Raw genomic sequence first — 26,513 nt, forward strand, 5'->3', positions numbered from 1 at the left:
TTCTGGGTTCAAGCAATTCTCATGCCTCAGCCTCCTAAGTAGCTGGGATTAGAGGCATGCACCACCATACCTGGCTAATTTTTGTATTTTCAGTAGAGACAGGGTTTCACCATGTTGGCCAGGTTGGTCTCAAACTCCTGACCTCAAGTGATCCACCCTCCTCAGCCTCCCAAAGTGCTGGGATTACAGGCGTGAGCCACCGAGCCCGACCACTATGTTATAAGGAATATGAAAAAGTAATATGAGATGTTAACTGAAGACAATCAATATTAAATCATCTTTTTAAAAAAACATGTGTTACTATACTAACATTTTATTTTATTCATTTAGTTCAGACACAGGATCTTGCTTTGTTGTCCAGGGTGGGGTGCAGTGGTGAGATCATAGTTCACTGCTGCCTTGAACTCTGGGACTCAAGTGATCCAACTGCCTCAGCCTTCTGAATAGCTGGGACTACAGACATGCATCACCATGCCTGGCTAATTTTTTATTTTTATTTTTAGAAACGGGATCTCACTATGTTGCCCAGGCTGGTCTCAAACTCCTGGACTCAAGCGATCTGCCTGCCTCTTCCTCCCAAAGTGCTGGGATTACAGGTGTAAGCGCCTGTGCTCAGCCCACAAATATTATTTTTTTTGTTTCTAATCACCTGGGTCCCTTTTCTATTTTATCCAAGATTGGGAGGTACATCACATACACACATATAATTACTTTAGTACTGGTTTTATTCCGTTGGTTACTTTGCAAGCAGAGATGAAACATATGATTAAGCAATTACATGTGCCTTGCATGAATTTCAGAGGGGTTTATAAGAAGCATGTTAATGTTCTGTTAGCAAAAACAAGCCAGGCTCTGGCATAGACCAAATGGCTTTTAGGGACAAGATGATCTGTGTTATGGGTGATATACCACTTCATGGAATTGGGATGACCCTTCACAGTCCCAGGATGAGCACGAAGTTAGAATGGAGTTTCACACAATGGGAAATATCTGAGGAAACTTGGGCTCGTGAAGATGAAAAGGCTACGGATGCACAGAATCTGGATAAGTGATGAAGGTCTGTAAAATGACAGCTATGGAAGGTTAGACATCACTTAGAGTCAGAGAAAATGATCATCTAAGGATGCAATCATCCAGCAATATTGGAAGCTAAATAATTTCTGGAGATGATAGTATCCTCCTTTCTAACAGAAAAATCAATTTTCCCCCCATACAGTTATGCATAAGGAACTTACCAATAGCAGCTTTGACTTCAATAGCTTCTGAATCCTGGGAATATTCACTAAGTCCAGCTGCATTGACTGCTCTGACCCGGAAAATATAACTCTGACCAGTCACCAATCCATGACAAGTAAATCTAAAAGGAAAAAAGTTTTAAAATATTTTCCTAGGAGGAAGATTAGGGAAGATGATTGTTAGCTTAATGGAGTGGATCTGGCTTTATGAAAACAATTCTTTTTTTTTTTTTTTTTTTTTGTAATTTGTTTTAAATAGAAATGCAGTCTTGCTGTGTTGCCCAGGCTGGTCTTGAACTCCTGGCCTCAAGCCATCCTCCCTCCCACCTCAGCCTCCTAAAGTGCTGGGATTACAGTTGTAAGCAGCATGCCCAGCTAATAATTCATTCTTTTAAAGGAAGAAAAAGATGTAGAAAGATTCAGGTAATGTATATACTTTAGACAAGAAGGTAACTAAGGCACTTTTCTAAACCCATCCTGTCAAAAAATGAGGAGCCCTGGTCTTCACCGAATGCTCACCAGTAAAATAGGGATAATGATGCTTACATGACAATTTTCATGTAGAGGTTAGTTATAAAGTATATAAAGTACCTATTATAGGGCCTGGCATATATGAGGCACTTAAAAAATAATAATTAGTATTAACATTATTTTTTTAATAATAATTTTAGAGCATAACTCATATATATATATATATATATATATATATATATATATTTTTTTTTTTTTTTTTTTTTTTTTTTTTTGAGACAGAGTCTCACTCTGTTGCCCAGGCTGGAGTACAGTGGTGCAATCTCAGGTCACTGCAACCTCCGCCTCCTAGGTTCAAGCAATTCTCTGCCTCAGTCTGAGAAGCTGGGTAGCTGACTCTGAGTAGCTGGGACTACAGGTGCCCACCACCACGCCTGGTTAATTTTTTTGTATTTTTACTAGAGATGGGGTTTCACCATCTTGGCCAGGCTGGTCTTGAACTCCTGACCTCGTGATCCACCTGCCTCGGCCTCCCAAAGTGCTGGGATTACAGGCAAGAGTCACCAAGCCCAGCCAACTCGTATATATTTTTTAACTTTTATTTTAGGCTCAGGGATACGTGTGAAGGTTTGTTATATTGGTAAACTCATGTCACAGGGGTTTGTTGACAGATTATTTCATCACCCAGGTATTAAGCCTAATACCCAATTAATAATATGATTAATGACTATTTCAGGTACATAACTATGGCTGTAAGCCATTGGTAGCTCCTTGTCATAGAGGCCTAGTCACTGTCTCCCTGCATGACAAGGAAGGTACTTACTTGGGAAATTACTATAGAATCTGAAGACAAAGTGAACAATGAATTCTAGAATTACCATTTAGATATGAAGACCCAATAATGAGGCGTGAATCCATGGGCAGCTTCATCTGTAAAACAGCCTCACTCTTTCCATAGCTGTTATGGCTATAAATAGCTGTTTTATGAATCACTGTAACATTTGAATCCATCCTAAGGACTGCAGCCAGAGGAAATAACAGGTCTGCTAACGAATCTGTGACTATTAGCATGTTCAAGTATTTAACCAAGGAGCCACAATCTAGGCCAGTCCTTTAGTCCTTAGAGTCAGCTTGCTTCAGCAAATATTTATTGAGGTCTCGGTGTTCCAGACACTGAGCTAGGTACTGTGGACAAAAGATGAACAAAAAATGGTGCCTGCCCTCCAACAGCTCCTGCCTACACACCACCAGCATTTCTAAATAGTCCCAGGAAAATGCTAGATAACTCCGAGGAAAAATGAAATGCACCAATAGGCTAAAAGAATCTCTTACAAAACATATTGCCTTCCCTAATTAATCTGTTTACCTCTATTATCTCACGTTCTGCAAAACCAACTCATTCTATGGGGGTCCTCGGACTGAGAAGCGGTCCAAGCCAGAAGGTGCCAAACAAGTCTATTTGACAGTTTCTGGGAGGGCGGCATCCCCCTCTCAGATTGGTCTCTGGTCTGGGTGCAGACCAGAATTCACCATCAATGTGCAAAGTTGATTGATAAAACGGTTGAAAGCAAGAAAAAAACAAGCCTCCCCCCATTAGAAACAGATACAAAGAGCAGCAAATTATTCTGAATGTCTTTGTTTTGGTGTTACTATGTCTACTTAGCTCTGGGTTTAATCATGTTGATGTCCAGAATTTGTAAAATGTTGATACTTTTTTCTCTTCATTTAAAATTCCTGGGTAATTTATGTTAAGTAGAGCATATTAGATCCTCAGAATCTAATATCACGTTGCATATTAGATATAAAATCAGAGTGGTAAAAAAGGAAGAAGCAGCAAAAGCACTATGAAATGAACTCTTAAAATAGTTGGCATTATGTGTTGCTAAGTGTTTAACATCAGAAGTAAACCTTTTTAAAAAAGATGTATTGCATCTAATATGATCAATTTTAAATTCATTTAAATAACTAAAGTGTAAAAAGTGTAATTGTTTTGCTTTGCTTGTTTGTTTTTTGAGACAGGGTCTTGCTCTGTTGCCCAGGCTAGAGTACGGTGGTGTGATCATAGCTCACTGCAGCCTTGACCTCCCAGGCTCCAGCAATTCTCCCATTTCAACCTCTTGAGTAGCTGGGACTATAGCACACCACCATGCTGAGCTGATTTTTGTACTTTTTGTAGAGGCAGGTTTTCGCCAGGTTGCCCAGGCTGGTCTCAAACTCCTGGGCTCAAGTAGTCAGCCCACATTGGCCTCCCAAAGTGTTGAGATTAGAGGCATGGGCCACTACATCCAGCCTTGTTCTGTTTTGTTTTTTAGAGATGGGGTCTCCCTATGTTGCCCAGGCTGGCAGTGGCTATTTATAGGCCTGGTCGTCATATACTACAGCTTCGAACTCAAGCTGTAGTTTAACTCAAGTTGAACTCAAGCTCAAGGGACCCTCCCACCTCAGCCTCTTGAGTAGCTGGGACTACAGGCCTGCCACTGCATTGGTTTATTTAAAGTATAATGTTTTCTTGTGTTTTTGTTTGTTTGTTTGTAGAGACAGGGTCTCATTATGTTGGCCAGGTTGGTCTTGAACTTCTGGCTTCAAGCAATCTTCCCACCTTGGCCTCCCAAAGTGCTAGGATTACAGGTGTGAGCCACCACTTCCAGCCAAAAAGTGTAATGTTTTTTTAAAAAAACTCCCTCACTGGATGTCTGTGTGCTGTGTGTGTCTATGGCAGCTCCAGAGGCCGTTGCCCGCCCTGCACGCCCGGTTGAGTTACCGTGAGCCCTTCACGGGGTTGTTGTTACAGGGCTCCCACTTGCCAGAGCCAGCAACGCTCGCCTCTATGTAGTACCCGACCAGCTCTTTGGCATCTGTGGACTCCTCCCACGAAACTACCACCGAGGTGTCTGTGTTTCTACTCGGGATGATTTTGCCAGGAGCCTTGGGGATATCTGAGAAACAGGAACATGGTGATCAAACCCAGGAGGTTTTAAAAATTCATCCTTATTATCTATGCACAAACACACACCTAGGTATTTTACATACTGCGTCATGTCAAAGGGACAGCTGCTTTATTTTATGATTTTTTTTGAGACTGAGTTGTGCACTCTGTCGCCCAGGCTGGAGAGCAGTGGCGGGATCTCGGCTCACTGCAGCCCCTGCCTCCCGGGTTCAGGTAATTTTCCCACCTCAGCCTCCTGAGTAGCTGGGACTACAGGCATGCGCCACAACGCCTGGCTAAGTTTTGTATTTTTGGTAGAGACAGGGTTTCACCATGTTGGCCAGGCTGGTCTCAAACTCTTGGACTCAGGTGATCTGCCTGCCTCGACCTCCCAAAGTGCTCAGATTACAGGCATGAGCCAACGCGCCTGGCCTACATGGTATTTTTTAAAGCAAAAAATTTAAAAACAGTTAGGGAGCATGGATAAACTAAATGTCCATGAACTTCAGAAAAAACACATTATCAATATTGTTGAAACTCCCAAAGAAGTTTACTTTTCATAAACAAAAACAATGAATTTTTGTTTAATGCATAGGTTAAGTACAGCCATCAAGTAAATGTATAATATGAAAGAAGTATGTCACCATTTTTACTCCTGGCCAAATATACACATACTAGTTAGATTCTTGCTTTGAAATTTTCTCTTGAAGTAAAAGAAGTTTACAGTTGCTTACCAAGTTTGTCCCCCACCACAGTCACCTCCGTTGCATCCGAGGGCTCGCCAACTCCTGCAGAATTAGAACAGCGGACGCGGAAACAGTAGGATTTCCCCTCGGCCAGGTCAAACAGAGCAAAGCGGGGAGACTTCACGGGGAGTTCTGTGTTCACTCGCTGCCAGTTTTCTGTTCCTGCCTCACACTGCAGCAAGAACAGGAAAACTCATTGAAAGCACAGCAAGCACAAGCGAGAATCCAGGCCAGGCATCTCCAAGTTTCATTCATCTACAACAAACCACTCCCTGTAATGCAAGCTGGACTGGAGGAGAGATTTGGAGGGAATAGGGGATGAGGCATCTGAAGTTTGTAGGATTCTCTAAATCAAACATGGCTTTTGATATGGTTTGGCTGTGTCCCTGCCCAAATCTCATCTAGAATTGTAGCTCCCATAATTCCCATGTGTGTGGGAGGGACCTGGTGGGAGATAATTGAATCATGGGCGGCGGTTTCCCCCATACTGTTCTCGTGGTAGTGAATAAGTCTCACGAGAGCTGATGGTTTTAAAAGAAGAAACCTCTTTCCCTTGGTTCTTATTCTGTCTCTTCCCTGCCACCATGTAAGACATGCCGTTCACCTTCCACCTTGATTGTGAGACCTCCCCAGCCACACGGAACTGTGAGTCCATTAATCCTCTTTTTCTTTATAGATTACCCAGTTTCTGGTATGTCGTTATCAACGGCATGAAAATGGACTAATATAGCATTGTATTGTTTGAAAAATATGCTACTTAAATACTCCACTTCTTTTGTTAACTAAATACAATAATCTGCTTACAAAAGTCTTATTTTGAGGATAGTTTGAAGTCAGGTAATTTTCTAATTAAATTTTATTTTATTTTATTTTATTTTTGAGACAGGGTCTTACCCTGTCACCCAGGCTAGAGTACAGTGGCACAATCACGGCTCACTGCAGCCTTGACCTCTTTGGGTTCAAGTGATCCTCCCACCTCAGCCTCCCAAGTAGTTGGAACTACAGGCACATGCCACCACACCTGGTTAACTTTTGTATTTTTCTGTAGAGATGAGGTTTCCCCATTTTGCCCAGGCTGGTCTCTAACTCTTGGGTTCAAGTGATCCACTCACTTCAGCCTCCCACAGGCATGAGCCACTGCACCTGGCCTGCCCATTACCTATTTAAAAGAATTCTTGGTCCTTTTCTTATCACTCTCTGTTTCTTAGCCTGCTTTATTCTTCTTCAGTCATGTATCACTGTTTGAAATTAAGTTATTTATTTGTTGTCTCCTCCACTGAAGAGCAATCACATAAGCTCAGGGAGCTTTGTTCACTGCTTTATGGCAGAGCACAGAATTCCATCTGGCAAATAGTACATAATCAACTACAGTATTTTTTTTTTCTAAATGAATGAAAGATGAAGATGTTCTTCTACTATATGATCCAGCAATCCCATTGCTGGGTATATATCCAAAAGAAAGAAAATCAGTATGTCAAAGAGATATCTGCACTCCCATGTTTATTGCTGCACTACTCACAATAGCCAAAATATGGAATCAACCCAGGTACCCATCAGTGGATGAATAGGATAAAGAAACTGGTAAATATGCACAACGGAATACTATTTAGCCATAAAAAAGAATGAACTCCTGTCATCTGCAGCAATATGAATAGAATTGGAGGTCATTATGTTAAGTAAAATAAGTCAGGCACATAAAGACAAATATCTCACGTTCTCACTCATATGTGGGAGCTAAAAAATTTGATCTCATGGAGGTAGAGAGTAGAACGGTGGTTACCAGAGGCTGAGAAGGGTTGGGGGCGGTGGTGAAGAGAAGTTGGTTAATGGGCACAAAAATACAATTAGAAGAAATAAGTTCTAGTGTTCAATAGCACAGTAGGGTGACTACAGTTATCAATAATTTATTATATATTTCAAAATACCTAAAAGATAAGATTTGGAATTTTCTCAACACAAATAATAAATGTTTGAGGTGATGGGTACCCCAATTACTCTGATTTGATCATTGCATATTGCAAGGATGTATCAAAATATTCAGTGTACCCTGTAAATATATGCATTGATTATGTATCAATAAAATCCAGATTTAAAAAAGATGTTCTCTTTTTTTGCCCAAGTCTTAGAATAATTAATGGGAAAACTAATTTAATGAGACTCTATTCTTAAAATGAAAATGATGTAGAGTGACTTGGAAATCCTCGAATGAAGGACCTGGTGTATATTTAAGCTCTGGTAGAAGATATTGTAAGAAAACTGTCAGAAGCCTTTGGTAATCCTTTTTCCCTCCTATTTTGATTTCCAACTTTGCCCATGGTTGGTAAGAGAAGAACTTTAGAAACTCTTGCCTGATTTTGCTAGAGAAATTTTTAATGGTTTCAAAAGACTTTTCTGAAATCCAGATCTCGTGACAGATTGACCAGCTGTCAGGATGGTACATTTTTGGGACTTTAAGTTTATTAGTCCATCACACAGCATGATCTTCCTTGACTTGATAAGGAGGTAACATGGCATGGCATAGAGGAGTCAAAGGGATGGGATCTGGTCCCTTTGTGTTAATAACAAGCCACGTGACCTTGGAAAGCCACACACACGCTCTCGGCCTCAGTTTCATCTTCTATAAAACGAGCCAATTTGACAAGGTAACCGCTAAAGTTCCTTGCAGTGTTTTTTATGATAATGTATCTTTTGTGTGTCTGCTGTCTCCTGAGGGACGAAACTCTCTCAGACCTTTAATCTTTTTGTTTATAGCTTTAATTTCTTTTGACATATTCCGCCCGGGCAAATTCTTAAGCCATTATCAGTTGTTTATAGTCTCATAAAAAAAGAGCTGCCTTTCACTGTGCCGAAAACTTTATAAGCCATTATAACTCTTTACACCTTTCAACTATGCCATGGCGTAGGTATTGTGGAGGTAGTATTATATGATTGTCAAAATTTTCCAGAGGAGAAGACAAGCCTGGGAAGATTGAAAGGCGACCCAGTGTAATTGTTGGATTTATGCACCTGAACCAGACTGCTGGGGTTCAAATCTCAGTTCTGTTTTGTACCAGCTCTGTGACCTCGGGCAAATTATATACCTTTCTATGCGTCAGTTTCCTCACCTACAAAATAGGCATGATCTGTTATGCCTTTCTCTGTTCCCCACTCCCTTCTAGCCTCACGATGTTCATGCCCTACTACAGAAGGAGGAGTGGTACAGAAGGCACAGTGGCTCACAACTGTAATCCCAGCACTTTAGGAGGCTAACGGGAGGATCACTTGACCTCAGGAGTTTGAGATCAGCCTGGGCAACATAAGGAGATCCCATCTCTACAAAACATTTAAAAATATACAGGCATGATGAAAACAAAGGTATTTACCACATAGGGCTACTCTAAGAATTAAGTGGGTTAATTAATGTAAGGTGCTTAGAACAGTGCAAATCTTAGCCATGTTCATTCCTGCTGTTAACGAGTGATACAGTCCTTGTCTCTGACACGATCAGATTTTTGATAGGGGAGTGAGAGAAAGAGCTCAGGACGTAAAACACCTGAGGAAAATGTTTGGGACTAAAAAGAACACAGTAGGACGGGGAGGCTGGAAGTCCGAGGACTGATTCATCTGAGTCCCTTGCTAATAAACCCTTCCATTTCACCCGTTCTGGGGATCAAGGACATGCCGTGAAGAAGAACAAGCACAGGGGTGACCCAAGAGGCAGCATGCCGGGTGCAGGGCGTCCTGGGACAGACACAGCAGCGACAGGAGCGCACAAACCTTTTCCCTTTAGAAAGGTCAGCATATCAGAAGAGCTGCATCAGACATAATTTTAGTCTCAGCTCAGAACAGTTTGACATTTGGATGGTTCTGCAAATGTACCCCAGGTCCCTGGATGTGTTCTGTGTCCTCAATACCCAACATCCTGGGTGTTCTGTGTTCCGTGCCCTGTGCAGGCCTCTCTACATGGTACTGTGTTCATAAACGCCCCCTTCTGTTCCATGCCAATAGGTGTGCTGGAGGAAGAATAGTTAAATTTTTAATCACAAACTCATAGGTATTTAGGTCTGGGGAAGTTATAGACTTTCACAGAGAAATTAGAGTTTATATGACCAGAGGAAAGGTTCAGCAGCAGCCAAAGCTGACTCATCTGCAGAAAACGCCTCTGAATAGTTGTTATGTGTCCTTATTATAGGAAAGACGGTAATTGCTGTCACAGAGGTTATTCAGAACCTTCTTCCTGTGGAGTGTTTCAAAGAGATTCAGTGGGGGTGTGTATTAAACACACTAGGAAATGAACATCGATCCACCACTCTATTTTTGCCATCTATTTTCTTTTAAAAAGCTTACAATGCAGCCAGGCGTGGTGGCTCATGCCTGTAATCCCAGCACTTTGGGAGGCTGAGGCAGGAGGATTACTTGAGGACAGGAGTTCGAGACCACCCTGGCCAACATGGTGAAACCCTGTCTCTACTAAAAATACAAAATTTAGCTGGGCGTGGTGGCTCACACCTGTAATCCCAGCTACTCAGGAGGCTGAAGCAGAAGAATTGCTTAGACTGGGGAGGCGGAGTTTGCAGTGAGCTAAGATTGTGTCACTGCACTCCAGCCTGGGTAACAGAGAGACTCTATCTCAAAAAAAAAAAAAAAAAAGCTTAGAATACTACTCAAGTTATATTACATTTGAAGTTGATATCTAGAAAGTATATAAAAATTTAATATTATTTTTGTAAAACAAGACTCTCTTGGAAGATATCCATATTGCATGTAGAGGAGATAAGGCATCCATTGTTACCAATTTGCTAGGAATAAAAAGGAAGTGAAGAATGCAGCTCAAAGATATTTGCGTATTGTCTTTATGTTGTTACCTAATTTGCGGAAGTTTGCATACACCTATATACCTATGAAACATATTATCTTGCAATAATTATCAGGGAAGGTGACCTAATAGATGTTACAAAATTGAATGACCAAAACAGTATTAAGGATGAAAGAGAAAGACCTTTAGGAAAATTAACTGAGCACCATATTTTTATTAAAAAAATTTCTATGATTTTGCTATGAAAGTAAAATGCAAAGTAAATGATACCTTTTCATGCTATCACACAATTTTATTTAAAAAAATTTAAAAGTACAAACACTTGTTTCATTTATTGTTCTAAAAAATGGTGCATCACTACCAATAAAAATATAAATGTTCTTACATATGGGATAAAATAAACTTATTTTCTTTCATTTTCTCAATTATATCCTAATCAGAACCTTTTTAACAAATGGATTTTGAACCTCGTTTTAAGCAAATTCTCTTTAAATGTCGTTTTCCAGTAGCCATGATCCTGTTAGCCAAGGACTTCTTGCCCCTCTAAGACCTGTGCCTTGCCTGGCCGCTCTCCTGTCTCTACACTTGTGGCAGAGTCAGTTCCCCCAAAATAATGTCCTGTACAGGTCTTGGCTCTTCTCCATTTGTTGGGCATAAATCCTTATCAGAACTCCCCTCAAATACGGATGTGTGGTTGATTCACATACCGTTCTCATTCGTTCCACCCGTTCTGGGCCTTCATTGCATGCTGTCTTCTCTAATGTTCTCATTCCCAACATAATTGTAAGCTATCTGGGGAAAGAACTTGCCAATATTTACTGTTTTGTGATCCCTGACCTCATTCCACTACCTGTGCTCAGAGTTAGCCAAGTACAGCGGCGTGACGTTGCTGTCTTCCACACTCCCAGCCATTTGAGAGTATTGCCCCTTCTCTGTTTCCCCCTCCCTTCTAGCCTCACGATGTTCATGCCCTGCTACAGAAGGAGGAGTGATAGAGAGATGAAAAGCCATTAGCAAGCAAGGGAGACAGGAAGGTCCCTAGAAAACATTGTCATACAGGCAATCTACCATTTCAGGAACATTTCTCTTCTTGTAGGGGCTATGATATTGGGTCTGGATCTCTTATGAGTCTATGGGTAAGTCTTGGGGATCCATAAACCCCTAGATTTTCAGGCACAGTTCTGTGTTATACACTTTGTTCTATGGAGAAAGTTAACAGTTTATAAAGATCTAGTGAGTTCAGGAAATGTTCCCTCCTCCTCCCTCACTCCATTGTCCCTGGGAATTTAGCCTCTACTTTTCTAAAGAAATCGTTAGGAGGTAGTATGAGGTCATGTTGATTCTAGAGTCTTACCTTTTCCACAAAGTACATAATGCCCTCATGACCACGCTGACGAGGGGGCTTCCAGCTGAGCACCACGTAGCTCCGGGTGGCCTCAGTGACAGAGAGGTCTGTCGGGGGGCCAGGCACAATACCCTCTGAAAAACAACAAGGACACATGAGAGGCACACATTCTGGGTAGCCCAGGATACTCCGAGAGCCACAGATGCTGCTCTCCTTGTGGAGGAAGAGTTCATTACGGCTCCACAGTATAAAGAAATACCTTGTCTCTAAAATTCCCCCAACACATCATTCATTCATTCATTCTTCAAATGCCATTGAGCAGTTGTTGTTGTTTTGTTTTTTTTGTGGGGGAAAGGGTCTCACTCTACCACCCACGCTGGCGTGCAGTGGTGCAATTATGTCTCACTGCTGCCCTGACCTCCTGGGCCCAAGTGATCCTCCCACCTCAGCCTTCCAAATAGCTGGGACCACAGGTGCACACCACCACACCTACATAATTCAATTTTTTTTTTTTTTTTTGGTAGAGACGAGGGCTCCCTATGTTGCCCAGGCTGGTCTTGGACTCCTGGGCTAAAGTGATCCTCCTGCCTTGGCCTCCCAAATTGCTGGGATTACAGGCGTGAGCCACAGCGGCCAGCCCCATTGCTCATTTAGAATATAGAGCTAAGGAATCTAGGATACTCTTCTTATCTTTAGTTCTGAGGCCAGGTCAGGAGTGTTAGGGTGAAAGCAAGGACAAATTTCCAGAAGCACCCTGATCCCAGAAGTCCCAGAGCATCTAGAGTTTTGAGCCACACAAACCCCCCACAAGCAGGATTTACCCTGGCTCAGATATGAAAATACATGGCGCACTGAATCCTATAAGCAGATAGGCAGGAGCCAAGGACCCAGTGGAGCTGAGTTTATAGTTTTAGTAAAGTTTAGGACAGTTCCAGTTTACAGTTACAGTAAAGTTGGTCTTATCAGGCAGGGGGAAGGAGACTGGACATACATAGACTCCAGAGGTCAAGAAAAATAATGGGGTACAGAAAAAATATTTAAAGAAATAATGATGAAAAATTTCCAAATCTGATGAAAACTACAAACTCACGGATTAGAGAAACTTGCAAACCCTAAGCACAAGATATATGAAGAAAACTACGCAATGCATATCATAATCAAATGCCAAAAACTAGTGATAAAGAGAATATATTAAAAGCAGATAGAGAAGACACATTATATATTAAGGAACAAAAATAAGAATAAAAGCAATCATTCTTGTAGTGTAGATCTGCGTTATGCTGAACAAAGCTCTTAAAGTACTGAGAGAAAAAACTGTCAACCTAGAATTCTATACTTAGTGAAGATATAGTTCAAGAATGAAAGTAAAACAGAGGTTTTTTTTCACATAACAAAGGATAAAATACCAGCACTACAAGAAATGTTCAAGGAAGTACATCGGGTGAAAAGAAAATCATATCAGATGGAAATCTGGATTTATACAAAGAAATGAAAAGTAATGGAAATGATAAAAATGTGAGTGAATAAAACCTTTTTTCTTACATTTTATATCTCTGAAAGATAACTGACTACAGTCAAAATAATAATATCGTATTATGTAATTTACAATAAATATGCAAATAAAATGTATGACAATAACAGCACCAAGGCTAAGAGTGGGCAATGGAATAATACTGTTGCAGGCCAGGCACCACCGTGCCTGTAGTGGCTCATGCCTGTAGTCCAGACACTTTGAGAGGCCAAGGCAAATGAATTGCTTGAGCTCAGGAGTTTGAGACCAGCCTGGGCAACTTGGTGAAACCCCATCTCTACAAAAAATACAAAAATTAGCCAGGTATGGTGGTGTGTACCTATAGCTCCAGCTACCTGGGAGGCTGAGGTGGGAGAATTGCTTGAGCCCAAGAGGTTGAGGCTGCAGTGAGCCATCATCATGCCACTGCACTCCAGCCTGGGCAACAGAGAGAGACCCTGTCTGGGGAAAAAAAAAAAAAAAAAAGCACTGTTGTAAATTCTTACACTACATGTGAAGTAATATAATATTACTGGAAGGTAGACTATGAAAAGTCAGGTCAGGACAAAGGAGGTAAAACATGAATATCAGGAATGAAAGAGGTGACACCACTACAAATTCTGCAGATATTAAAAGGATAATAAGAAAATATGAACAATTTTATGAATGAATAAGTTTCTTGAAAGATGAAAACTATTAAATTTTACTCAAGAAAAAGTAAATAACCTGAATAGTCCTAAATTTATTTTAAAAATTGAATTTGCAGTATAAAAGCTTCCCACAACAAAACAAAACAAACAAACCAAAAAACAAACCTCCAGGCCTAGATGGCTCTACTGGTAAATTATACTAAATGTTCAATAAAAAAATAATAAAAGTTCACACACGCTCTTTCAAAAAATTTAAATAATGGGAACACTTTCCACTCATTACCCTAATACCAAAACCAAACCAAGACTTTACTAGGAAAAACCACAGACCAATATCTTTTATGAATATAGATACAAGGATTCCTTAAAAAAATTTTAGCAAATAAACTCCAGCAATGTATAAAAAAGATAACACAGCATAACATAGTGACATTCAACCCAAGACTGTGAGGTTTAGTTTGCGTCACTTACTTTATTTAGGTTTAATAATCTAAAATTAATCAATGTAATTCAACATGTTAGTGGAAAAATAAGAATCATATGATAATCTCAATAGAAACAGGAAAAGCATTTGACAAAATCCAACACTTTTCCCTAATATAAACTCTCAGAAAACCAGGAGTAGAAGAAATTTTCCTCAACTGGATAAAGGATATCTATACAAAACCTACACTTAATGTTAGACTTAATGGTGACAGCCTGAATGCTTTCCCCCTGAGATTAGGAAAAGGTAAAGATGACCACTTCTATTCAACACTGTACTAAAGGTTCTAGATGGAGCAATAAGGAAAGAAAAAGAAATAAAAGGTATCCAGATTGAAGAGAAAGATGTTAATTTATCTTTATTTACAGATAGCATAATCCTGTAATAGAAAATCCATTAAAAATTTCATAAAAAACCCTAATGTTTGTGAGAATTAATAAATTAGTTCAGCAAGGATGCAGGACACAAAATCAATATACAAAGATCAATTGTGTTTATTTCTAATAGCATCAAAAACAAATTAAAGTAAAAAGCAATACCATTTACAGCATCATCAGAAATCTGAAATACTTGAGATTAAATCTATAAAAACGTGCAGGACCTGCACACTAAAACTACTAAGGTGGGAGAAATGAAAGCAAAGCTGAATGAATGGAGATACAGGCTATGTTCATAAATCAAAGGACTCAATACTGTTCGGTTGAAATCCCAGCATGTGTTTTGTAGAAGTTGATAAGCTGATTTTAAAATTTATATAGAAACGTAAAGACAGAATAGCTGAAACAACTTTGGGAGGAAAAAAACCAACACAAGATTAGAGGACTTACAGTGATTTTAAGATTCTAAAATTTATATGTGAAATAAAATGAAACTCAGAAAAGCTGTAGTAATAAAGACAGCATGGTATTGATGGAGGGGAAAGAAAACTGACCAATAGAGATTCCAGAAATTGATCTGCAAATACGTAATAAATTGAATTTGACAATGGTGCCAAGACAAATTGTTGGGTAAAGAATAATCTTTTCAATAGATATTGCTGAAATAATTTAATAGCCATATACAAGTATGAATGATAGGAATAACTGAGACCCTTACTTCTTGTAACACAGAAAAAATTAATTTTAAATGCATCACCGAGTGAAATGTAAAAACGAACGCTATAACATTTCCAGGGGGAAAAACACGAAGAATACCTGGATTTGACAAAGATGCCCAATGTCACAAAAACTGGCAAATTAACACATGAAAAGATGCTCGACGTTATGAATGAAACGCAAATCAAAGCCACAAAGAAATACCACTATGAACCTACTCTAACGGCTAAAATTAGAAAGACTGGCCACACTAAGTCCTAGTGACAAGGTGGGAGCAACTGGAACTCTCATGTGGCGCTGGTGGGAATGGAACATGGTACGATCATTTCGGAAAACAGTTGGCAGTTCCTTTAAAAATTAAGCATACACTTACTACATAACACATCCATTCAACTCCTAGGTATTTACGCAAGATACAAATGAAAGCTTATGTCCAAACCCCGTCTCTACTAAAAATACAAAAAACTAGCCGGGCGTGGTGGCGGGCGCCTGTAGTCCCAGCTACTCAGGAGGCTGAGGCAGGAGAATGGCGTGAACTCGGGAGGTGGAGCTTGCGGTGAGCTGAGATCCGGCCACTGCACTCCAGCCCCGGCGAAAGAGCAAGACTCTGTCTCAAAAAAAAAAAAAAAAAAAAAGAAAGCTTATGTCCAGAGAAACAGTTAAGAATGTTCATAGAAGCTTTCAACAGTGAATGGATAAATACATTGGAATGAATTGATATACACACCAACGTAGATAAATCTCAAAATAATTATGCTGAGTAAAGAAAAAGAGACAAAAATGAACACAATTCAATTGATCTACAATTATGGACAGTGTAAACTACAGTGACAGAAAGCAGATCAGTGATGGCTGGAGATGGGGAGACATGAAAGGGAGGAATTATGAAGGGGAAGGGGAAATTTTAGGGGTGATAAATATGTTCATTATTTTGAAAATGATGATGGTTTCATGGGTACATACACGTGTAAAATTTATCAAATTGTACATGTTACATATTTGCAGTATATTGTATGACAATTACACCTTAATAAAGCTTTAAAAATAAAATGGGATTCTCTGACTTAAGTTACTTACAATCTCTGTATATTTTAGAATGTTCTTCCCAAAACATGTTTTTTTTTTTTTTTTGAGACAGAGTCTCGCTCTGTCACCCAGGCTGGAATGCAGTGGCGCCATCTCGGCTCACTGCAAGCTCCGCCTCCTGGGTTTATGCCATTCTCCTGCCTCAGCCTCCCAAGTAGCTGGGACTACAGGCGCCCGCCACCTCGCCCGGCTAGTTTTTTGTATTTTTTTTTTAGTAGAGACGGGGTTTCACCGCGTTCGCCAGGATGGTCTCGATCTCCTGACCTCGTGATCCGCCCGTCTCGGCCTCCCAAAGTGCTGGGATTACAGACTTGAGCCACCGCGCCCGGCCCCAAAACATCTTAAGCAATACACACGGCACCCTCTACAACAAAAGCCAAACTGCTTAGCAAAACATCTGCAATAGTATCTGGGGCAACTAGACTTCTTACCTGAAGGTTCTTCTTCAGTAACAATGATCTGTCCAGTCCAGGGTGCTGAGGGGCGACCTGAACAAAGACAAATATAAGAATCACAAACGTTCACAAGTGTGCAATTTATCAGCTGCACTGATGAGTTAGGAAAGTGGCCAGATTAGTCACAACTGGGGTTGTTACTAGTAGACTTCTGTGTTTTCCATGAATGGTATCAATCATGCAGAAGGCATCGTGGGAAGCACAGCCCCTGTCCTCAAGGTACTCATAATCTCCTGGAGCCTGGAATCTGCCTGGACTGGCTGAGTAGACGTTTCTGGAACTGTACTGGCACAAGCTAGGTAAGTAACCTGTGTTCATTTAACTGGCCAGTATGAATCTCCTGGAACAGGTAGGCTTGCCCATCCCCTCTGAAGAGATAGCATGCGTTTGGGAGAAACATTTCCAGAACAATTGTTAAGTCCAGTAGTTATTTGTCATAATAAGATGAAAGAGGAGAGGGAGTGCTGATCCTGCAGTAAAGCTCAGCAAAGCAAATCTTTCCCATTACATTTTGAAAAACATTATCTCCAAAGGAAATCAGTTGAGATCCTGAGCAAGGAAAATGAATGATACGGGTACAAAGTTAAAGAGGAAATTTCACTTGTATGATCCCATAAACATCAGAAAGGGAGAGTGGTTCTACTCTTGCCTTAACCAGGGAACTTTCTATCAGAGTTTGTGCAAAAACGGAAAGGCGGTGAAGAAGATAACTTATTTTCAATTCAAGCAGATCTTATTTTGATTAGAATTGATAAAAGAGGAGAAAATGAATGTATGAGATGGAATTTGCAAGTTTAGAAAAGAGGGCAGGAAGTCGGAGGGTTGGTGAAAAGTGAAGAGCAATCAAGGCGCCTGATGGGACACGGTTGCTGGGGAAATGGTAACATTATTATTATCATTTTGAGATGGAGTCTCGCTGTCGCCCAGGCTGGAGTGCAGTGGCGTGACCTTGGCTCACTGCAACCTCTGCCTCCCGGGTTCAAATGATTCTTCTGCCTCAGCCTTCCGAGTAGCTGGGATTACAGGTGCCTGCCACCATGCCTGGATAATTTTTTGTATTTTCAGTAGAGACGGGGTTTCGCCATGTTGGCCAGGCTGGTCACGAACTGCGGACCTCAGGTGATCCACCCACCTCGGCCTCAGAGTGCTGGAATGACAGGTGTGAGCCACCACACCCAGTCGGTGACTTTATTTTAATTAGACTTTTATGATGCCACTACATGTACTGAAGATAAAGAATAATACTGTGAATGTAGCATAGACCAGCAGTCCTCTACAAAGGTGATTGTGCACCTCAGGGTGACATTTGGTAGTGTCTCCATGACACTGCTGGTATCTAGTGGGTAGAGACAAGAGATGTTGCTCAGCCTCCGGCAATGAACAGGACACCCCCAGCCACCTCCCGCCACAGCAAAGAATTACTGGTCTAAAATGCCAGTAGGGCCAAGGTTGAGAAGCCTGGCGAAAGACTGAAATGTTACTATCCAACACTTCTCGTCATGGCATTTACGTCCCCTGTTGTTGGAGATGCCATGTGGGTTTCCATGAAACAGATATAAGGCATGATTCATGTACCATGGTTTTGACATTAAGACTTGGAGACTACATTTATTAAAAGATTATTATGATTGTTATTATTGAGACAGGGTCTCACTCTGTTGCCCAGGCTGGAGTGCAATGATGTGATCACAGCTCACTGCAGCCTTGACCTCCTGGGCTCTAGCAATCCTCCCACCTCAGCCTCCTAAGTAGCTGGGACTTACAGGTATGTGCTACCACACCTGGATTTTTTTTTTTTTTTTGTAAAGATGGGGTCTTTCTATGTTGCCAGGGCTGGTCTCAGAACTCCTAGGCTCAAGCAATCCTCCCACCTTTGCCTCCCCAAGTGCTGGGATTAGAGGCGTGAGCCACTGCGCCTGGCCTGAAAAGATGATTTTTGACAGTCTAATATGAGAACTCAAACCTAGATTAGATATAATGTTGTCTATCTATTTTTCCTTTGATATAGAGAGACACACTGTGCTGAGATATTAATGCTCTAAGGGTGGACTCCAAGGTAAAGAAATAGACCTAGAGGCAGAGAGAAAATTATTTTTGGAATGTATAATAATGGGAATAAAATGTTCTCCAGGCTCTTTGCTTTCATACTTCATTCCACATACAATGCCTGGAACTCAGTTTAACAACATAAATGTTTCTGACTAAAATTAAATAAACAAATAAAATAAAATAAAACCCTTAAGAGAATGACTAAGGCAAAGTTTTCGGGGGATTTTTCCCCCTCGGATTTTCTGAAGAAGAAAGGATTTCTTGTTCTTGTCTCCCTCTAGTGGAAGGGAGAGGAACAACCTTGCAATGAAGCTGATTCTTGCAGTCATTTTAAAAAGGTTTAGGGAAGGTCCTGAAAAATGAAAAGTGCTTACTTTTAAGTCTGGCTTTCTCAGCTGGATCCAGAGCAGCCACGGGCTCGGAAACTCGAGATGGGAAACCTATTCCCGTTTTATTCACAGCTCGAACTCGGAAGATATAAGAACGACCTTCGATCAATCCAGTGACAGGAAAACGAGCAAACTTCACAGGTGTGTCATTGCACTGCGACCAGCTATCTGTGCCCACCTCACACCTAAAGGAATGAGCGTGATTGGCAAAAACAGTAAAAGAAGTATGGCTTAATGAATATCTCCAGAGCTGCAAAACCACCCAGTTGTTTCAGATCTAGTAAAATATCCAAGTCAGGCGTGGCTCGCTAGCTGGTGAACTGCAGGCACCGTTTCACTCAAATGCACTGTGTCTTCTTTACCAAGAGGAGAGAAGCCTCAGGTCCTTCCTGAACGCATAAAAGGCAGGTGTCTGAGGGGCCTTGTGTACAAAGCAGACGGGTTTGGAGGCTACTGGGCTAAGCAGATAAATATATCCAATCTTAGCACTGGAAAGGACCCCCAAACATCTCCCCGGCAGATGCCTTAAATTCTACCATTAGTGACTTCTCTGTCTTCCTTAGGTATTTCCTTTGAAAAACAGAGATATGATTGAGAAAACTGGCATCGTAAAAGATAGCTATTTGGACTGTAGTTTGGAGAATAGTTCACCGTATTTTCTCACTTGATGGTCATGACATCCTGTACAGAGGGTAAGGAGATTACTGTGGAGATGTTTGCTTCTTTAACCGAACAGACTGATGAGAGGTGGGGAGATGCCCAGGCCTGGCAGGGGCAGATTGAGTAGGTACTTGGAAACACTGATTTCTAATTGAGTGCTTTTACAGCAGTTGGCACCTGGGGATGGAGTGGGTCACTCCCAGCAGACAAATGTGACAGCTCGTATCATGCTGTTGGCCTGATCAACAAAGCTTTAGGGGCTCAACATGTGATTAAATTTTACAGCATTAGGATTAAGCAACTCTTACTTTTTTTATGAGCAGAGTGCTGCACTTTTAGTTCATATCATTTCCCCAACATGGGCTCTATGTCCAAAATGTATAATTCCCAAATGATTCTCAGGGGCCTGGGGGTTGCCAGTGGCAGGACAGAGGTAGCTGGTGTGGGAAGTTTATCTCCCCTCCTCACAATCACCTTCCTCTCTTTGTTTTTTTTTTTTGTTTGTTTGTTTTTTTTTTTTTTTTTTTTTTTTTTGAGACGGAGTCTCGCTCTGTCGCCCGGGCTGGAGTGCAGTGGCCGGATCTCAGCTCATTGCAAGCTCCGCCTCCCGGGTTTCCACCATTCTCCTGCCTCAGCCTCCCAAGTAGCTGGGACTACAGGCGCCCGCCACCTCGCCCGGCTAGTTTTTTTGTATTTTTTTAGTAGAGACGGGGTTTCACCGGGTTAGCCAGGATGGTCTCGATCTCCTGACCTCGTGATCCGCCCGTCTCGGCCTCCCAAAGTGCTGGGATTACAGGCATGAGCCACCGTGCCCGGCCCACCTTCCTCTCTTTGATATAGACAATAGACAACTTCCTTATGTAAAGTGGAATAGACAGCTTCCTCACTTTCCTTATGTAAAGTGCTGTCAAATGTGGCTTCGATCCCTGCCTTCCATCCATTTCCCCTAATCCTCCTTGGTAGAAATTCTGGAGCTGCTAGGAGTATGGGGAGGTGGGGCGGTGGCAGAAGCCGATAGGGCCAGGACAATTCTTCAAACTACACCTGTCTCCAGAGATTCTGCCAGGACTCAGCCTCTTCTCTGTGCAGATACTGTGGTGACCCAGTGACACTAAAGCATCCTTCCTAACCTCAGGTGGGCAGAAAGAAAGGCAGAACTCACTGCTTCTGACAACTTCCACAGCACATTGGAGCAGAAAGAACACACACCTACAGCCAGGCTCACATCTGAATTCTAGTTCTGCTACTTATTACACGCGTGATCTTAGGCGAGTTAGTGCTTCCTCACTGATGTGTGGTCTTGGGCCTCATTTCCTACTTGAAATAAAAGCAACGGCCTCACAGGGTGGTTATGGGTTAGTGGTTAATATATGCAAAGTGTTTAGAACAATGCCATGCACACAGTAAATGCCTAATAAATCATAGCCACAAGGTGGGTATTTTCATTACAACTAAGGCCAGAGGAGAACAAAATGTACTGATTGTCCCGGGCTTTTCACTGGTCAAAGTGTAAAAATCCCCTGGAAATGTGCCAAAGACAATAAAGCACAAAAAAGAATATATCTAAACCTTCACAATTCATCACTACTAAATGATGAAATGTTGTGGAAGCATTATTTCACATGGATGGTTAAATAGTATATAATTTATTAGAAATATTTCTTACAAATAGTTCTGAGCACAGTCGCCTGTATTTATGTACTACAAGGTTCAACACACCCTTGGTGCAAACCCATTGTGCTAATACGACACAGATTATCCGTCTCTAGTGATTTCTACAATGAGGTTTCATTACTCAAAAATGAAAAGAGAATTGGAGCAATGATCTGAATAGAAACCAAGTCAGAGAACAATGTTATTTAGGCCAATAATCTAAATTTGCTGTCTGTATTGTGCAAACTCATGTCATAATTAATGTGTAAAGCCCAATTACTATAAATATCAGAGCCTTTAAAGTTTTGGAGAATGTAGACAACAACTTGTATATAGTGCATAATTTGCTACTATTGATTTTTTGTTGTTACTTCTTTGTATAACTTGGAAACACATCCTGAGGTAGAAATAAGACTTTGGTAGTATTACCAAAGTAAATATTCTTAAATTATTGACATATTAGGAATATGGACATTAACTATGCTGAATTCCAATTATTTCATTTCCAAGGTGGCCTCTATGAGGTCTACAAATTCGTAACATTCTTGCCAAATTAGTGACATAAGCTGGTAGCCAAATTCAAAAAAATTCATCTTTGGAATTTAGGTAAATAATTAATTCATTTTTGGAACTTTTACCTAAATTCCAAAGAATTTTTTGAATTTGACTACCAGCTCATGTCACTAATTTGGCAAGAATGCTATGAATTTGTAGACCTAATAGAGACCTAACAGAGGCCATCTTGGAAATGAAATATATATATGTGTGTGTGTGTGTGTGTGTGTGTGTGTGTGTGTATATATATATATATATATATATATATATATACAACTATTTACCTAAGTTCCAAAGATGAATTTTGTGATACTATGATATGAGCTGTCACGTTTGTCTGCTGGGAAATGACCCACTCTATCTGCAGGTACTAACTGCTGTAAAAGTACTCAATTAGAAATCAGTGTTTCCAAGTACCTACTCAACACACACACACACACACACACACACACACACATACTTATAATGGGTATATATACCCATTTTATATATATATATATATATGTAGGTACCATTATATGTATGTGTGTCTATGTATGTGTATGTGTGTGTATATCTATACACACACAGAGAAAGAGAGAGTGAGAGACTGAGACAGAGACAAATAGAGAAAAAGAAAGATGAAGAGAGATACAGAAATAGAAACAGAGAGGAAGGCCAGAAAAGAAAATATTTCCCCTAGAAATGATGGGAGAAATCAAGAATGCACCTCTATGACCAAATAACTGTAACTGATATTAGCCTAAGCACTAACTTGTCAATAAAATATCCGAGAATAGGACTCCCTCCATCGACAGCTGGCTGTTTCCAAGAGATGATGATATAATCTTTGTTGGCCTCCAAGCACTTGACATCCAAGGGAGCAGCTGGGGCTCCTTCAATCTCTGCATCAGCATCTGTGGAGAGAGAAGGATCCCATTAACCCTCTCAGACATGCTGTCAGCTCGGCAGGCGGAGGTCTCAGTGCACACGCTTCTTACCACATCATCACAGTGGCTCCATCTTTGGCCCCAACACAGCAAGCATCAAATCTTGCTATTTGTTGACCAACATGTGTGTTTTTCACCTTCGGCAGGAAGAACATTGTGTCAGAAAGCAGAAAGTGCTCTGAAAAGAACCCATGACCTTTGTCTCATGGTTCTTCCGGCCCAAAATGTTCCAAAAGAAAATTAATATAGAGATGCTGAAGATTGCATTCAGACAAGTCAGTTGTGCCAGAAAGTCAGTTCTCATGACATTGATTGTGCAATGTTGCTAAGAAAAAGCTAAGAAAGGCTCCCAAGAGGGACAAATGCCCCTTCTGGAGGCATCTGCAAGAAAATACGAGTCATAGAGCTTCGCCAGTCCCTAGACAAGACACTACCATTTTGAAAGAGAAAACATTTGTTTGAATCAAATGATTGTCACCAAACTGAAGACATTTAGGGAAAGAACTCCAATGCAATACTCACATCTGAGCTTAGTTTATCTGAGTTTAGTAAAAGTCCAGGATAATACAAGAAACAGTACAATCCCTTTTTATGAAATGGGATCCCCTGACCACGCAGCCCCTCAGGCACAGCTAAATTAGTGAATCAGGGCTGTTTATAGAAGGAAGAAAAGGGGGAATGAAAATATTCAGTTAGCAACCTTTTAAGTGAGAATCATTAAGACAAGAGGCAGGGTCCCTGGGCGCGGAGGCCCACGTTTGCTAATTCCTCCTGGCATTTGACCAACGCTTTCATAAGCGGAGTTAGTAGAAGAGGCCAAGACATGCAGGAGCCACTCACTCAAGGGAAAGCACCCATGTCAACCAAACAAACACTTTCTTTTCCTGTGATCTACATTCTGTAACTCTTATGAGTTACAAGGACATTTGATAACATAGCAGAAATATTTGTCTACTTCTGCATTTAACAGGTTTGCATTACCTATGAAGAGCTCAAGCCACTTGAGTTTTGAACATTCTGTCTCTTGCTCTGTGAACCAGCAGGAAAGCGTCTAGGCAAATATCTCCTGCAGACACGCTATAGGAGAATGTAACTAAACCACTGTGCCTAAAACTTAATGCAGAATCTCTGCGTGCCACTCAACAGGAAACGAGCATTTTGATGAGGAGACACTTCTTTCCTTCCAGACTTTCAGAGCACTAGATGGCGGAGAGTGGTGCTGCTGATGGCAAAGGCAGAGTAGAGCTGCAGAGGAGGTGGAGATGCTGAGGCTGACATGCTTGGGCTGCAAAAAAGGCATTGCTAGAAAGCCACTCAGCTACAAGGGGGACAGCTGGCAACCTCTAGCCATGTCCTTTGCTAATGGCCTATAGCACAACAACCAGCAGCCCCTGAATTGATAGAGCAGAGTTCAGTGAGCTGGGCATCCATGGCTTAGATGCACGATGGCAAGAATACGCTGTTGTGGAGCCTGGCAGACAGCGGGCATTCAGGGAGCCATTGTTCAGCATTTGTATAGCATTGCTTGGAACTGAGGTGGACTTGATAATCTTCCAAGTTACTCAGGCATTCATTCGCTCCTTCATTCATTCATTCATTCAGTGCTCTTCTAGGTGTTAACTGCAAAAGTTAAAAAATAAGGATCCTAGCTGGGTGCAGTGGGTCGCACTTTGGGAGGCTGAGGCAGGTAGATCACTTGAGCCTAGGAATTCAAGACCAGCCTGGGCAACATGGTGAGATCCTGTTTCTGTGCATTTAAACAAAAATAGCCAGGTGTGGAAGTGCAGGCCTGTGTTTCCAGTTACTTGAGAGGCTGACGGAAGAAGATTGTTTGAGTCTGGGAGGTAGAGGCTGCAGTGAGCTATGATCGCACTACTACACTCCAGCCTGGGTGACAGAGTAAGACCTTGTCTCCTAATAATAATAATAATAATAATAACCTTCTTTTTCTCAAGAAGCTATGATATAGTGTGAGAAGCAAAACATACTTGGGATGACAAGTGGCAACTGTGAAGCAAGGAATCCTAGTATTTGGCTTCCAGCAGCTGCTACACAGTGTGGGGCCCATAGCACCCTGCAGACAACATTAATCCTCTTCTATGCCTCTGCCCTTCCCTCTCCCAGCCCTCCAAATAGCCAAGCTTTTTGTAAGTTTGATTATTAGGTCAAAGATTAGCCTACTACTCTTTATATTTTGACCTCTGACACAGACTATTAAAAACTTTTTGCAAAATGTAAGTAATTCTATTGTCTTTTTTTTTTTTTTTTTTTTTTGAGGCGGAGTCTCGCTCTGTCGCCCGGGCTGGAGTGCAGTGGCCGGATCTCAGCTCACGGCAAGCTCCGCCTCCCGGGTTCACGCCATTCTCCTGCCTCAGCCTCCCGAGTAGCTGGGACTACAGGCGCCCGCCACCTCGCCCGGCTAGTTTTTTGTATTTTTAGTAGAGACGGGGTTTCACTGTGTTAGCCAGGATGGTCTCGATCTCCTGACCTCGTGATCCGCCCGTCTCGGCCTCCCAAAGTGCTGGGATTACAGGCTTGAGCCACCGCGCCCGGCCAATTCTATTGTCTTTATTGTAAAAGTATTATACATATTTTATGTGAACTGTATGATAATCAAAAAATATGTTAAAATCCCTTTTTTATAATCCAGAGATAACTACTATTAACATATTGGCCTAAATCTTTCTAGACTTTCTTCTATATTTATAAAGTCAGAAATGACTATATTTGAAACGAAGTGATTTTACTATATAGTTTCATGTAAGCTGTTTTTTCTTGATATATTTCCATATCAATACATGCGGGTAGACACTGGTTTTCATTGCTGTGTGGTATGCCATTGTTTCATGGAGCATCTATTATACTTTATTCTACAACTTGCATATTGATGAATATCTATATTTCTTCCAATTTTCCCCCAAACATTTTTTCCACCTCTGTCCACTTAGTTCTTAGAATTGTTGGAAATGTGTGTTTTTGATATTTAGTGGCAAAGACCCTGAGAAAAGTTAAACCAAGTTATACTCACCAGCCACTGTCGCAGCGTTGTTCCTCCATTCCTTTACCCCAGTGGATTTCAAAACCTTTCAATCTTTTCAATATGACAGGAAAAATAATCTCATTTCCATTTTCTTTCTTTTTTTTTTTTTTTGAGATAGGGTCTCAGTCTGTTGCCCAGGCTGGAGTGCAGTGAGGCAATCACAGTTCACTGTGGCTTTGACCTCCTGGGCTCAAGCTCTCCTACCTCTTCAAGTAGCTAGGGCTATAGGCATACTCCACTATGCCCAACTAATTTTTTAATTTTTTGTAGAGACAGGGTCTCACTATGTTGCCCGGGCTGGTCTTGAACTCCTGGGCTCAAGTGATCCTCCCACCTGGACCTCCCAAAGTGCTGGGATTACAGGCATGAGCCACTGTGCCCAGCCTCATTTCAATTTTCATTGATTTGATTACTAATGAAAATTTTTTCATATACCTATTT

The 26,513-nt window shown here is 41.1% G+C and overlaps 1 protein-coding gene across 3 annotated transcripts in view; it reads right to left on the reverse strand.

The window, feature by feature from the left end:
* MYOM1 (myomesin 1) overlaps positions 1-26,513 on the reverse strand; it is a 151,197-nt gene that overhangs the window by 62,344 nt on the left and 62,340 nt on the right. For all 3 annotated transcript variants that reach the window (XM_033178223.1, XM_033178221.1, XM_033178222.1), the window contains 7 exons: positions 22,858-22,999; positions 19,221-19,420; positions 16,774-16,830; positions 11,528-11,652; positions 5,367-5,550; positions 4,468-4,642; positions 1,236-1,357 (listed from right to left, as the gene is read on the reverse strand). In XM_033178223.1, the coding sequence (XP_033034114.1) occupies positions 1,236-1,357; positions 4,468-4,642; positions 5,367-5,550; positions 11,528-11,652; positions 16,774-16,830; positions 19,221-19,420; positions 22,858-22,999 (1,005 nt within the window). The remainder of the gene's footprint in view (positions 1-1,235; positions 1,358-4,467; positions 4,643-5,366; positions 5,551-11,527; positions 11,653-16,773; positions 16,831-19,220; positions 19,421-22,857; positions 23,000-26,513) is intronic.

This window comes from Trachypithecus francoisi, unplaced genomic scaffold (assembly GCF_009764315.1).
Source record: "Trachypithecus francoisi isolate TF-2019V2 unplaced genomic scaffold, Tfra_2.0 Lachesis_group19, whole genome shotgun sequence".
Lineage (NCBI taxonomy): Eukaryota > Metazoa > Chordata > Mammalia > Primates > Cercopithecidae > Trachypithecus > Trachypithecus francoisi.